Consider the following 14,805-nt stretch of genomic DNA (forward strand, 5'->3'; position numbering starts at 1 on the left):
CTCGATCAAGTAACCCACTTACTCGATCGAGTGATATCTACTCGATCGAGTGCTCAGACTACTCGATCGAGTAGCCTCCGCGATCGAGTAACAAGAACTCAAAGGCTCACAACGTCACAAGGTTTAACTCGTAAGGTTTCCGAACTTTAAGATAGGTGTCTAAGGTCAGTGAATGTCGGTCAATGGGTCTCTAAAAGGATGGGTATTACATACATTTTATATGGCATTGTTGGTAGACAGCTTGTCAAGTAAAGTGAACACCTGGGACCTAAGCTGATGGAGGTTGATGTTCTTCATGAGAAAAGAAGAGTTCTGGTGCTCGATCAGGCGAGAAATAATTTATGATTGGTGATAGTGTTTGACCCTTTTGTGCCTTTGCCCCAAGGGGGTAGGGGTTAGTAAATAGGAATCCTGTCCTGGAGACATTTATCGTATTCTGTTGGTTCATGAATATTATTCCTGTCCTGAGGACGAATTTGTTTTTTATATCCTGTATGATTTGTATCATGTATATTTCATAACCTGCAATTTTTTTTGAAAAATAGCCGCAAAGGTTACACCTGTTTTTGTTTATTTTTCGATAGTTGTACTTTTGAAGGATCTTTGCCTCTCTGGAGGGCTTATATGATCCTCGGCCTGATTGGAGGGCTTTGATTATCCCTGTCCGGAGGGCTTTGTACGAGTTGTCAGGATCTTTCACCTTCGTCCCCGTATAACTACCGAGCTCGATTTTTTACTTTTAAAAGGATTTTTGCCTGACTGGAAGGCTTATTATCCTTAGCCTGACTGGAGGGCTTTGATTATGCCTGTCTCGACGGCTTTGTACGAGTTGTAGGATCTTTCACCTTCGTCCCCGTATAAGTACTGAGCTCAGAGGTTTTGTACTTTGAAAGAATTTTTGCCTGTCTGGAGGGCTTATTATCCCGGGCCTGACTGGAGGGCTTTGATTTTGTCATCTTGGTAACCAATTATATTAAGGCACGATTGAGTGCTATATAGGCTAATGGAGTGGCCCTCAATCCTGAACATTTGTTTATGCATACTATAGAAAATTGATAAATGAATATATTGAGCAAAAACAATTTATCAGGATTCAAGTAAAGCAGTTTTTATTAGAATAGTAGGCATGTGAATTTACAGACAGGTAGACATGAAAAGAATGCACATTGTCACGTATCATGTTCAGGAAAGGCATATTCATCATTCACGAATTGCATATGATACATTCATATGAGTAAGTTTGGGTTTTTACCTTGAACATGCAGGATAAAATTTACCACGAGTATGATTAAGCTTTATGCGTGGAACATTTTTGGTTAGGTGACTTCCAAGATGTTGGAATCATATACCCTTGTAGTGTTTGTGGCCTGCAAGTGCTTTATCCAGCAATTGAATCAATTGGGTAGGAACCTTCTAGTGTAAGAGCTAGTTTTGCCTGATGATATATCTTTAGTATTTGGGAAGACTTTTCGCAAGATAAGGTGTATGTCTTTGAAAACTTTATTCCTGACATTCTTGTTGTAACTCTTAGCTACTGCGTGGTGTTAGGATGTTATCTTGATCATGGCTGTATCTCTTATTTCTTCCTTCAAGGTCAGGCTTGTCATTTGTACAATGGTGTTCAGGCCGTATTTTGGTGTTGGTATGTAGACCAGGGAACAAGGAACCTGACCGCCAGGGTAGAATTTTTGGAGTTATCATATCTGCTCATTGGCTAGTGGTACCCTTTTAGCCCATCTACCATGCTTCCTGATCAGCTTCTTTTTCAAATAGTTTATAACCACTTTGTTGTTTGATTCTGCCTAGCATTTTGCTTTTTGATAGCCTGACATCCTTCTGATAAAGAAAAAGGAGACAAGTAATCGTGTTAGATTACTGGAGCATGTTTGTGTCAAGCTTCACATTTTGTGTTGTAGTCCAGGCAATTGGCCAATAATAGTCAGCCCTGAGCATTTTGATGGCTTGACTTCTTCCTCTTTGTGGTTGACACAACATCCATCATGTATGACCTAGAGATCTTGCTTAGCTTTGTGTGGTTCAAGATATCTCAAGTATGGTTCAGCTCTGAGCCCTGCTATGAGAGCTTTGTATCGAGCTTCATTGTTGACAACTTTGAATAAACAGCTTACAACATATGCTATTATGTCCCCTTGTGGTGATTTTAGTACTAAACCTAATCATGTCCCATGCATGTTGGTTGCCCCATATATAAACATGGTTCATCCCTGACCGGAGGTCTAGGTGTCTAATTGGTTTAAAGTTTGATTCTAGGTTAGGACTGAAATCAGCCACAAAGTCTGTTAGGGTATGGGATTTGATTGTTGTCCTGGGTTCAAAGGTGATATCATATGTGCTTAGCTGGACAGACTACTTGGCGTCTTATTGCCTGATTGTTCAGGCTTTCTCAGGACATATTGAATGGGGAGGTTAGTCCTGACGATAATAGGGCGACATTCATAGTAGGGACGAGGTTTAGTGCATGAAATAATTATATCTAAAACATATTTGTCAAGAAAATCATACCTAATGTCTGCATCTAGTAGACTTTTTCTTACTGAATAGGTTGGGTGTTGTTGATCATTATCTTTCCTGACCAGGACTATACTGACGATTGTCTCAGTCACGGAAATGAGTAAACTGATAGTGGTTTCCTTTTACCTGGCCAGGCCAGTAACAGAGGAGTAGAAAAATAGTTTGGAGTGTTGTCTCAAGATCAGGACTCCACACGAATAATTGTGTTTTCCTTCCAGGCAGGTTTTTGAAAAGCATTACATGTTTCTAAGGGCCTGGATAAGAATTTGTCCAGGGCTGTAACTTTTCCTACCAGGCGAAAAAGCTTTGCATGTTTCTAAGGGCCTAGATAAGAATCTGTCTATGGCTGTAATTTTTCCTGCCAGAACGCCAGCTTTTGGATGCCCCTGACTGACTTTGGTGATTGAAGCTCAAGTTTGCTTTAATCTGTTCAGGACACGCTACTATGCCTCTTTTGGTTTCCTTGTAACTTATAATGTACCACAAGGCACACAAAGTTGTATTTGAAAGGACTGAAATTATATCATATCTTCTCAAAACAGTCACAAGTAGTTTCTAAATGATTCACATAAATGATTCAATTACAACCATGTTGACTAGCTGGTCATGATAGATTATGGCTTTAATTGTCCATGCATTGTCAACCATCAATATTATTGGTGCAAAGTTTTTAGTTTTATGCTACACAAGTTTGAATCATTAATAAGTAGTAATTTAGCGTCATTTTACTCGAACTTATATCTTATTTGTAACTCAATTTTGCGTGCTTAATTGATTAAATAGCTCATTTTATAACTAATTTATAATAATTAGCCGTATTAATTAGATTTAATAATTAATCGGAATTTAATAATGTTAATATTACTTTTATTTTATTAATTATAATTTATAGGTGAGGCAGAATAATAAAGAGGAGATTCGAGCTAGAGGAACAATGAGACGGAAATTGGCAAGATGGGAAGCAAGGCGGAAATTGAGAGTCAAGTGACAGGTCAAAGCTATAAGTCAAGGAGGAAAAGGAAGGTCAACCTTTGACCTTTATTCATTCAAATTCATCATCCCCTCCATTCACCACAAACCTCCATCACCATCTCCATTTTCACTCTTTTGCTGATTCGCCATCCCTCGCACCATATTCGTCATCAAACCAGCAGCTCAACCCGCACCTGCAACACCGCTGCACATAGAACAGAATAACCCTCCATCACCATTGCCAACCATACATGTTCATCACCTTCTTCAATTCACCTCCATCACCATTTACCCGACATCACCATTTCAATCACCATTTCAATCCCAAGCACCTCCACCACCATAATTCACCGCTGACTCGGTTTTGAACTCGAATGCAATAACCACCATCGCCATTCGTATCATCCACACCCTTAGCAATCACCTGTAGTTGTTAGAAATCTATATCTCATTACTTAACATATTCATATATGTGATGAATTAATTTAGTCATAAAATTTAATATTGATCTTATGCATGCAAACAATAAGTAAATATTAAAAAAAATAAATGACATAAAGAGTTCTAGTCATGGAAAGAGAGAAAGCTTCTCCTTCAAGCAAACCCTGAAAAATACGTAATTCCATTTTTTTTCTGATCATCTTTCAAATTGAACCATGGCAAAAACTCGTGTACGTAATAAACCTGCAAATGATGATAATAATATAGTAGTAGAAACGATTATCGAGACTGGCACTTCTGTTAGAGAAAATATGGCGGATCACTTGGAGGATGATGCAGTACCAACTTTAGGTATGGATACTTCGGCTACTGTTGGCCAATTACTTAATCTCACTGGATTATTAGATTAGAATGTGGTGGTTGAGACTGCGCATAATGATTTGGCTACCGCTAGTACTATTCCATCGGATTCGGTTATCAATTCCCCTACAACAGATGTGGGTATTGGTATCACCAAAACTTGGAGTACTGTTGCTAAACCTAAACCTGGAATGAGTTTGTGTTATTGTGATAAGAGTGCTGCTGATCAGATGGTTAGTATTGAGGAGGATGATGTGTTAGATGAAATTAAGTTTTGGCAAAATACTCTTATGGGTAATTTCTTGGGTTCAAAACCTAAGATCCAACAGGCGGATGAGTTTGTTTTGAAGAACTGGAATAACATCACTCGTATTATAAGAAGGGGTGGTACAGTTTCAGGTTCTTCTCTAAGGGGGATATGAATGAAGTTCTGAAGGGTGGTCCCTGGGCAATGGGGTCGGGGAATCTTATCCTAAAGAAATGGTCTCCTACTTTTTCCCGGGAAATGGATTATGTCTCTATTGTACCAGCCTGGGTTTTATTTCCTGATTTGGATCCCTTTATGTGGTCTGATAAGGTTCTTATTAAGCTTGCTAGTGTTGTGGGCAAACCTATATTTGCAGATTTACCCACGACGTATAAGTCTAAGCTATCCTTTGCCAGGGTTTTGGTTGAGGTGGATGTGGCAGGAGAGCCCACAACTGTCACACTTACTTCTCCTTATCATGGTGAAACATCTCAGAGAGTCATTTACGAATGACTGCCATATTACTGTCATTGCTGTAGGAAATTGGGTCACACAAAGGAGAAATGCAAGTTCACAAAAATCAACAATAAGCTTTAGGAGATTAAAGCTCAGAAGGTTGTTCAAGAATATAGACCAGTTTAGAGGAAAGATACTCAGCACACAGTTGATCATGACTCAGGAAGCCATGTGCTAGGCCACTCTCCTACTAACTTAGAGACTGAGTCCTCTACTGAGATAGTTGATTTGAGCTCAGAATGTTAGGGACTAGGCTCAACTCCTGTTTCAGTTGAGAACTCTCTGCCTAATGAGAAAGAGGAAGCTAAGGCTCAGAATGCAATGTGCTAGGTCAAATTGATACTGTTGTTGTTGAGGACATTCCTCTGAATGAAGAGGGGCAGGAGTTGGGAACTACACAATTTGGGGTCTCTGTGAGAAATAATTATTCAGTTTTGCAGTCTGAAGGAATTATAGAGGAAATCAGAACTGAGGTCCCTCAGAATGGGGAGCCTCCAGACCCAGGCAAATGATAATTTCTTCTTGGAACATACGGGGTCTTAATGATCCAATAAAACAGCAGGAAATTAAGGGTTACTTAATTAAAAATAAAGTGGAAGTGTTTGGACTTCTGGAAACTAGAGTGAAGATTAATAATTTTGCTGCTATTATTAGGAATTTCCCTTTCTATTCAGTAATCAATAATTATTCTCACCATTACAATGGTAGAATTTGGGTGTTTTTGGATTCTAGGAAAATTACTCTACTTAATTCTAGAATTCATGATCAGCTTATTCATCTGCATCTTCTGCATCATTCCTCCAACCAGATTATCTATGTTACAATGATTTATGGTAGTAATGATGGTGGAGATAGAGACAGGTTATGGGAGGAGCTCAGGAGTGTGGCGGGTACTGTAAATAATTAGATTGTGCTTGGAGATTTCAACATTGTCAGGGGTCTGGAGGAAAGAATTGGTCCAAATCCACCTTCTATTACTGAAATCATGGCTGTCAACCAATGCTTATTAGATTGCTCTCTTGATAATGCTCATAGTTTTGGTTTGGAACACACTTGGACTAACAAAAGGGAACCTACTGCTAGAATTTGGTCTCGGCTAGATAGAGTTCTTCTTAACTCTGACTGGTTGATTCAATTTCCTACCACTAATGTCCAGGTTCTTCCCTCTGGTATTTCTGATCATTCCCTCTTATTAGTGGAGGTGAAGAATGGTTACAAAATAAGGAGGCAGTTCAGTTACTTAAATTGTTGGGAGGATCATAAGGAATATAGAGATTCTGTCACTGCAGCGTGGGATCTCCCTGTCAAAGGAAATCAAATTTTCAGGCTCTTTACTAAATTAAAAAATGTAAGGAGTAATCTGATCTCTTTGCATAAGAACCATTACACTGGTATTTCTCAGAAGGTCATTGTAGCTAGGAAGGAATTGGAGACTAGTCAATGAATGCTACAGGACTCTCCTTTGGACCCTGTTCTCCTGGAGCAGGAAAAAGAGTTATTGGCAAGGTATTTAATACTTCGAAAGACTGAAAGAAGTTCTCTTCTTCAACGGGCTAAGATTCAGGATATCAAGTTCAAGGATGCTCCTACTAGTTATTTTTTCTCACGAATAGCTGCCAGGAAGCATTAAACTGTGATAGGAAAAATTCTGGACATGAATGGTAATATTAGAGAAGGGATTCAGGAAACTAATGATGCTTTTGTGGAGTACTATACATGGCTATTGGGGCAGAGGAAAATCACTACTAGTTTGGACACTGTGATACTAGATGTTGGACCCAGAGTTCCTGAATCCTCTTGGGGATCCTTGTGCAAAGAGATAGATGATGCTGAGATAAAGTCTACTCTCTTTTCTATGGATTCCAATAAGAGCCCAGGTCAGGATGGGGTTTCAGTCCAATTCTTTAAAACTACTTGGAGTATTGTTCAGAGAGATTTCTGTGCAGCTGTTAAGGATTTCTTTAGGAAAGGGGTAATGCTAAAACAAGCTAACACAACAATGCTGGCTTTAATTCCTAAAAAACCAGTGGTGTCAACAGTTATGGATTATAGACCTATGCATGCTGTACAGTTTTCTACAAGACTATTAGCAAGATCATTTGTTCAAGATTGAAAACTGTATTGCCTGGGATTATTGGGAAGGAACAAGGGGCCTTTGTTCAAGGAAGGAGTATATTTGAGAACATTATGCTAACTCAGTCTCTGGTTAAAGGGTATGGGCAGCAAGGCATCTCTCCTAGATGTATGATAAAAGTTGATAAAAAGAAGGCCTTTGACTCCTTGCAATGGTCCTTCATTGATCAGATGCTGTAAGTTTATCAATTCTCACCTCAGTTTCAGAAATGGATAATGGATTGTGTCACTTCAACTTGGTTTAGTATCAAAGTGAATGGGGATACTACTGGCTTCTTCAAGGGAGAGTGTGGTTTGAGGCAAGGAGATCCTCTATCTCCTTTCCTCTTTGTGATGAGTATGGAAATTCTTTCCAGGTTGTTAAGGAAGATTCACAGGCATCATCAAGTTTCTTTTCACCCTAAGTGTGGGAAGTTGAATTTAAATCACTTAATATTTGCTGATGATTTGATGCTTTTTGTTAGGGGAGATGTTCCTTCTGTTCAAGCTGTGACCATGACTTTGAATTTATTTGCCAGTCTATCTGGTTTGCAGGCAAACCCAGATAAGACCAACATTTATATGGGAGGAGTTAGGGAGGAGGTCAAACAAGCTATTTTGAGGGATACTCAGTATGTGGAAGGAGAGTTCCCATTTCGATATCTTGGTGTTCCTTTGAATGAAGGGAAACTAGACAAAGGCATGTTTGCTGACTTACTGAGTAAAGTGCAAAAATGTTTGCATAATTGGGCCAATCAGAAAATATATTATGCTGGGAAAATAAGTTTGATTAACACTGTCATTTTTGGATTAGAGTAGTTCTGGTGCTCTACTTTACTGATTCCAAAAGGAGTCATCAAGCTTATTACTAAATTTTGCAGGCATTTCTTGTGGGGATCTGATGAGGGGCATAGGAAGTTAATTATGAAGAGCTGGGCTTCCTGCTGTGTACCACATGTTGAAGGGGGTTTTAAAATTAAGGAGGTCCTCGCTTGGAACAAGTGTATATTATGCAAATGGATTTGGATTATTGATACTCACTCTGATAGCTTATGGGTCAACTGGAATCATACTTATAATATCAAGTCTGATGATTTCTGGACTATGGCTCCTAAGAACTTTCATTCTGAGAGCTGGAAAAGTTTACTAAAAGTCAGAAATGAGCTTGTGGCAAAGACATGTGGTGTAGCTACTGCACGGGCCTTCTTATTGGACTGTATTGCAGAGGGGAAACTGCAGCTTCATAAGGTGTATGATTTCCTTAGAGAGCCTGGCAGGAGGATCAGTTGGGCACGGGTAGTTTGGAATAAGGCTGTGTTACCTAAACATAGCTTTCTGGTTCTACTTGCTATGCAGCATAAACTGACAACTATAGATCAGTTAATGCACAGAGGGATGCATTTAGTGAATCGTTGTGTCCTCTGTAAAGTAGCTAATGAAGATCACTCTCATCTTTTCTTTCAGTGCAGCTATTCTAGCCACATTTGGCAGCAATTGCCGGAATGGATGGGAATGCGAGGAAGATCAATGAAACTAAATTCAGAACTGTATTGGCTTGCTGGTAGGCGCCACAGGAAGCATTGGAAAGCTCTTAGGATTTCCAGTTGTTTAAATGCTTTGACTTATAGCTTATGGGAAGAACGCAATTCTAGGATATTCAATAATTTGGAGCATGATGCGGGTTATATTATTAGGAGAGTTCAGTTTTTAGTAAGTGTAAAGTTATTACAGGTAACTCCTCCGTCTTATTAAGAGGAGCTATTGTGTAGTCTTAATCATTGAGGATTGTAACTCGCTATTGGTTCTCTTTTGTAAGATTGGCCTACTTATTCCCTCTTATGGATGAATAAAATTAGGCTTGCTTTTCTTGCAAAAAAAAAAATAATAAGTAAATATTAAGGAGAAATCATCATTCTTACATTGATATTTCGGATCAAAGGGGCACAAGTAAGATCTCCTTCTTACTTGTTCTTGAGCACTCCTAAAATGGAAGAACAAAGGATTCAAGTATAAAATCTCTCCCAAGGAATAATACCCAAGGTAAGCACTTAATAAAATTAATATTATTGATACTAGAACAATATTAATTTGAATAAAATTGACCCAAAAATATTATTTTGGTCTCTTAATTTTCGGTTAAGAGAAGGGAGAAGGAGGAAGAAATTTATCTCTCTAAAACTCTATATTTTAGATGGTAGAATGAATGAATGAAAAATTATTCACAAGAGTAGTCTATGTACCAAAAATAAGACAAAACCCTTGCATGTGAAGGTTGAAAAAACCGGGTATGGGAGGGAGAAAAAAGGCCAATGCACGAGCCTCTATTCTTCCCAAGAAAAGACTAGGCTTGCATGGCTAAGAGACTAGGTTATAATTGTGTTATCCACTAAAATATAATTAACACAAAATAAGCCTAATTCACCCTCCTTATTTCGGCACATTAGGTGTAAAATGGAAAATCCATTTTACACATTAATTTGTCAATTTGTCACATGTAACATGTTTCATGACATTAGGTATATAAAATGTATTTTTAACAATTAAAAATCAACATATTAATAAAATATGTCACTTATAAAGTTAATGTACCGTAATGGGTTCCCGAGTCATAAAATACAACATTCTGTATTTATAATAATCAATTCATTCCTTTCAATTGTTTCTGTAAACAACAATTTCATCTAAGTAATAATTCGATTACTTAGATCGTATCTTATTTAATCAAATTATAATGAGATACGTAAATATTACTTCCAAAATTGTCCGTCAATTTTAAGTAATTTAATTACCCGTATCGTCATACGATCAATTAAATAATCAATTAAGAGTGTTACCCTTTAGGTATGACCTAAGGGGATCAACTGATCACCACCGTCGCACGACAGTAATGTCAAACTCTAGTCAGCCAATCATTACCGATATGTGTGGACCAGTTGACAGTAAAATATTACTTCCCAATTGTATTCTTAAAATGAGACTTAAACATGTGATCATCATGATCGACAGTTGTGATCGCATTATTGTCGGAGGACACATATTCCAACAATCTCCCACGTGTCCTCGACAAGTGTGTGTCACCAATTCTCTTGTCCTATTACTATCTCCCACTCAATACAAGGTGTCTTTTAGGTCGTACTTGCAAGTGCTCATATCGAGAGTGGTTTCCTCGATCTGGAGAATAACTGATTGACCGGATTTATCTACCATAGATATCTTTCGAGCGTGGCCACGCATTTCTAGTTCATTACTCCTCGAGTGGCCCTGAGATATTGTTATAACCCTGACTAGGGTTGGACAATTCCTATCGCACTCATTCCCTTCGACTAGCCACAACCATCATAACCCAAAATATGCCCATTTGACCCCATTTACGAAGGTCGTAGTAACACAAATCAAAGTTAATCTGAAACTGTGCCATCTTAGGCGAATAGTCTTTAGTCAAAAGAATCGACTCATTAGAATACTATAGTAGCTCTCGCCACGACCAGGCTATATAAATTTGCCAGAACTCTATAAGCGGTCATAAGGCCCGACAAAGTGTTCCTAACAGTCTGCCTATGTGATCGACTAGTCATTCTCATATGACTCCATGGCACTTGAACTTGCCATCAATCGCATCACACTCTAGTCACTTCGAAACGTCATATCATACAAGTGACTATGGGCAAAAACTATGTTAATCCGTGTTCACTTTAACGGGGTTCAACTTGTCACTACAACCCGTTTGGATGTAACAAATGTATAAAGGAAAAATAAAAGACAAATGTGATTATGAACATGAACAAAAACAACACTTTTATTTCATTTCAAAATCTAACAAAAACTTGGTACACTTTTGAGTCCCATGGACGCAACATGTCCATCATGCTTGGCCTACGATAAAGGCTTGGTAAGCGGATCGGCTATGTTGTCATCCGTCCCAACCTTACATATCGCAATTTCCTTTCTTTCAATGAAATCTCTAATTACATGATATTTTCTAAGTACATGTCTAGATCTATTACTAGACTTAGGCTCTTTAGCTTGGAAGATCGTCCCACTATTATCACAATAGAGAGTGATGGGATCATTGGTGGTAGGTACTACTCTTAGACCTTCCGTGAATTGCGTCGATCCACACAGACTTCCTTGGCGCCTTTCGATGCCGCAATGTACTCGACCTCCGTTGTTGAATCCGAGTCCACAGATTCCTTGAAGCTTCTCCGCTAACGACACCACCATTGAGCATGAAAACGAAACCAGCTTGTGATTTCATGTCATCTCTATCCGTTTGGAAACTTGAGTCCGTGTAACCATTAACACGGAGCTCGGTGTCTCCTCCAAACACTAAGATAGAATCCTTAGTCCTTCTCAAGTACTTCAGGATGTTCTTGACGGCTATCCAGTGACTCTCACCTGGATTTCCTTGATATCTACTCGTCATGCTCAAGGCATACGAGACATCAGGACGTGTGCATATTATGGCGTACATGATTTATCCAACAGCGGAAGCATAAGGGATCAACTTCATGCGTTCAACATCATGGGGTTCGGAGGGAGATTGAGACTTGCTCAATATGGTCCCAGTTACCATAGGTACCAATCCCCTTTTTATTTGTCCATCTTTGAACCAGTCGAAGAATCTTATCAACATAAGACTCTTGACTTAGTGCCAATATCCTCTTGGATCTATCTCTATGGATCCGGATACCTAATATGCGTTGTGCCTCTCCTAAATCCTTCATTTGGAAGTGGTTACCTAACCACTTCTTAACAGAAGATAACATCGGAATATCATCTCCAATGAGTAGTATGTCATCAACATACAAGATTAGGAACACAACATTGCTCCCACTAAATTTCATGTATAAACATGGTTCCTCAACACTTCGAGTGGAACCATTCTCTTTTATAACATGATCGAATCGATGATTCCAACTTCTAGATGCTTGCTTAAGACCATAAATGGATCTCTTAAGTTTGCACACTTTGTTAGGATTCTTAGAATCGACAAAACCTTCGGGTTGTATCATGTACACTTCCTCTTCTAAATGCCCATTTAGAAAAGCGGTTTTGACATCCATTTGCCATATTTCATAATCATGAAATGCGGCAATCGCTAACAAAATCCGTATGGATCTTAGCATGGCTACGGGGGCGAAGGTGTCATCATAATGGAGACCTTGGACTTGAGTAAATCTTTTTGCCACTAGCCTAGCTTTGTAGACATCATCATGTCCTTCTATGCCATTCTTAACTTTGAAAATCCATTTGCATTGAAGAGGTCTTGCCCCTTTAGGCAAATCTACCAAGTTCCAAACTTGGTTTTCATGCATAGAATCCTGATGTGAATTTGGCGGAAGAGGGAGACTCGTGATTTTGACTCGACATTTTGAATTTTGTATTTTTTTTAGCTTTTTGAAAATAAGGGAAAAAGAAAGGATATTTGTCGCGGTTAGACCTATAACCACGCCAATGGGTGAATTATCCGATACTCGTCGAATAACTCGACTCAAACTAAGGAGCACGTCCCTCGTTTAAGCAAGGTTCGAAATACGCGTTTCGACCTCTTAAGCCAAAGCACTTGTGTAACGACACAAATAACTGAGACAAAATTTTAGAGAATTAACTCAATTTTTATCAAACAACATATGAAAAATAAAACACACCAAATAGGCCTTATATAGCCTATTTACACGGTTCATCAAGAGGGCTTTAATGCCTTCTTTGACCCATAATTCCAAAGCTAATTTAATCTATCCTAGTTTTCTACAAGTTTATTTAAATGCTTATGGAAAATTAAAACTACAACAAAAACTAGAAACAAATACAAATAACTAGGAAAGGATTAAATGATGGTGCATTGATCTTCTTTTCTCCTTTTTCCCAAGCTTGACCGTGTGCCTCAAGCTATCCTTCCGTTTTTTTTTTTGTTTTTTTTTTTTGCATTTCGTGATACGGTATTTTCCAGTAGAATTTTTATTTGAAGCATCGTACCGTATTCACATCAAATCCATTTCGGACTTCATGGCTTCAAGCCATAAGGAGGAATTAGGACTAGAGATTGCGGCCTTGTAGGTGGCGGGCTCGTCACTTTCCAAAAGCAACACATCGAGTGTTCCATCTTCTCGATAAGTCCCACATATCGATCGGGATGGCGAATAACTCGGCCCGTTCTTCTAAGAGGAGGAGGGACAACCGCGCTAGACGACGAAATAACATATTCTTGCGTCTCTACCTCGGTTTGTGGCTCTTGAACTTCATCAAGTTCAAAATTTCTCCCACTTTGTCCCCTAGAAATAAAATCACTTTCTAGGAAGATAGCATCTCGAGACACAGACACTTTGTTTTATTGAGGCTTATAGAAGTAATGGCCTCGTGAGGCCATGGGATAACCTACAAAAATGCATTTTTCGGATCGTGGTGCCAACTTATTGTCATTTTTAATTTTGACATAAGCATCACAACCCCAAATTTTCATATGGGATAGAACTGGAACCTTTCCTCTCCATATCTCATATGGAGTCTTTTCAGTTGCTTTGGTTGGACTTACGTTCAAAGATTTTATTGCGGTTTGAATCGCAAATCCCCAAAACAAGTTCGGTAACTCGGTTTGACTCATCATGGATCGAACCATATCAAGTAGGGTTCGATTTCTCCTTTCGGCAACACCATTGAGTTGTGGTGTTCCGGGTGGAGTAAGTTGTGATATAATACCACAACCTTTCAAGTGTGAATCGAATTCAAGGCTAAGATATTCTCCACCACGATCGGATCGTAGTGCCTTTATCCTTTTGTTCAATTGGTTCTCTACTTCGTTTTGAAACTCCTTGAATTTCTCAAAAGCTTCACTTTTATGCTTTATTAAATAGATATACCCATATCTACTCAAGTCATCGGTGAAGGTTATGAAGTAGTCATAATTTCCACGAGCGGTGATACTCATTGGTCCACATACATCGGTATGTATGAGTCCCAATAGTTCACTTGCTCGTGTCCCTTTACCACTAAAAGGATTTCAAGTCATTTTGCCAAGAAGGAAATATTCGCATGTTCCATATGATTGAAAATCAAATGGTGTAATCATATTAGTTGAAATTAATCTTTTGATGCGATTCTCGTTTATGTGACCTAATCGACAATGCCAAATGAACGATTCATTTGGGTCACTTGATTTGAGTTTCTTTGATTGAATGTTATAGATATCATTAGTCGGATTCGAGGTTTCTAAAATGTAAATGCCATTAATGGAAGAAGCTTGGCCTATAACCAAGTCGTTTCTCGAAATAGTACAATGATTGTTCTTAATGACAAAACAAAATCCGTCCATATCTAATTAACAATTATGTAAATACAACTCAAATCCATTAGGCAAAGCTAATACATAAGTTCCTTTGGATTCGGCCGCTACTCGAGCTCCATTTCCAAGGCGTAGATCCACATCTCCTTTGCTAAGCCTCTTCACGTCTCTTAAACCCTGTAAATGATTACAAAGGTGAGAACCACAACCGGTATCCAGTACCCATGTCGTAGTGGAAGTATAATTTATATCAATAACATAAATTTTCTTAGGAATTTTACCTTTTGGTACAATGATTCCTTCCCTTATATTTCGCAAATATACGGGACAATTCCTAAGCCAATGT

General features: G+C 38.6%; 2 protein-coding genes across 2 annotated transcripts; both read left to right on the forward strand.

The window, feature by feature from the left end:
* Window positions 1-5,576: 5,576 nt before the first annotated feature.
* On the forward strand, window positions 5,577-6,698 carry LOC141595405 (uncharacterized). The gene is made up of 3 exons (XM_074415369.1): window positions 5,577-5,929; window positions 6,005-6,473; window positions 6,555-6,698. Exons 1-3 carry the CDS (start codon window positions 5,577-5,579, stop codon window positions 6,696-6,698), a joined length of 966 nt encoding a protein of 321 aa, XP_074271470.1.
* Window positions 6,699-8,104: 1,406 nt separating this feature from the next.
* On the forward strand, window positions 8,105-9,026 carry LOC141595406 (uncharacterized). The gene is made up of 2 exons (XM_074415370.1): window positions 8,105-8,911; window positions 8,997-9,026. Exons 1-2 carry the CDS (start codon window positions 8,105-8,107, stop codon window positions 9,024-9,026), a joined length of 837 nt encoding a protein of 278 aa, XP_074271471.1.
* Window positions 9,027-14,805: the final 5,779 nt, after the last annotated feature.

The sequence above is a fragment of the Silene latifolia genome, chromosome 8, assembly GCF_048544455.1.
Source record: "Silene latifolia isolate original U9 population chromosome 8, ASM4854445v1, whole genome shotgun sequence".
Taxonomy (NCBI): domain Eukaryota; kingdom Viridiplantae; phylum Streptophyta; class Magnoliopsida; order Caryophyllales; family Caryophyllaceae; genus Silene; species Silene latifolia.

What these genes read in the sequence shown, in the direction of transcription:
- LOC141595405 (XM_074415369.1), top strand. Translation starts at nt 5,577, where the DNA reads ATGATAATTTCTTCTTGGAACATACGGGGTCTTAATGATCCAATAAAA. An exon ending in GATGGTGGAGATAGAGACAG is followed by an intron (nt 5,930 to 6,004) that starts GTTATGGGAGGA and finishes CAACATTGTCAG; the next exon opens with GGGTCTGGAGGAAAGAATTG. An exon ending in ACACTGGTATTTCTCAGAAG is followed by an intron (nt 6,474 to 6,554) that starts GTCATTGTAGCT and finishes CTCCTGGAGCAG; the next exon opens with GAAAAAGAGTTATTGGCAAG.
- LOC141595406 (XM_074415370.1), top strand. Translation starts at nt 8,105, where the DNA reads ATGAAGAGCTGGGCTTCCTGCTGTGTACCACATGTTGAAGGGGGTTTT. An exon ending in TAAGTGTAAAGTTATTACAG is followed by an intron (nt 8,912 to 8,996) that starts GTAACTCCTCCG and finishes CTCTTTTGTAAG; the next exon opens with ATTGGCCTACTTATTCCCTC.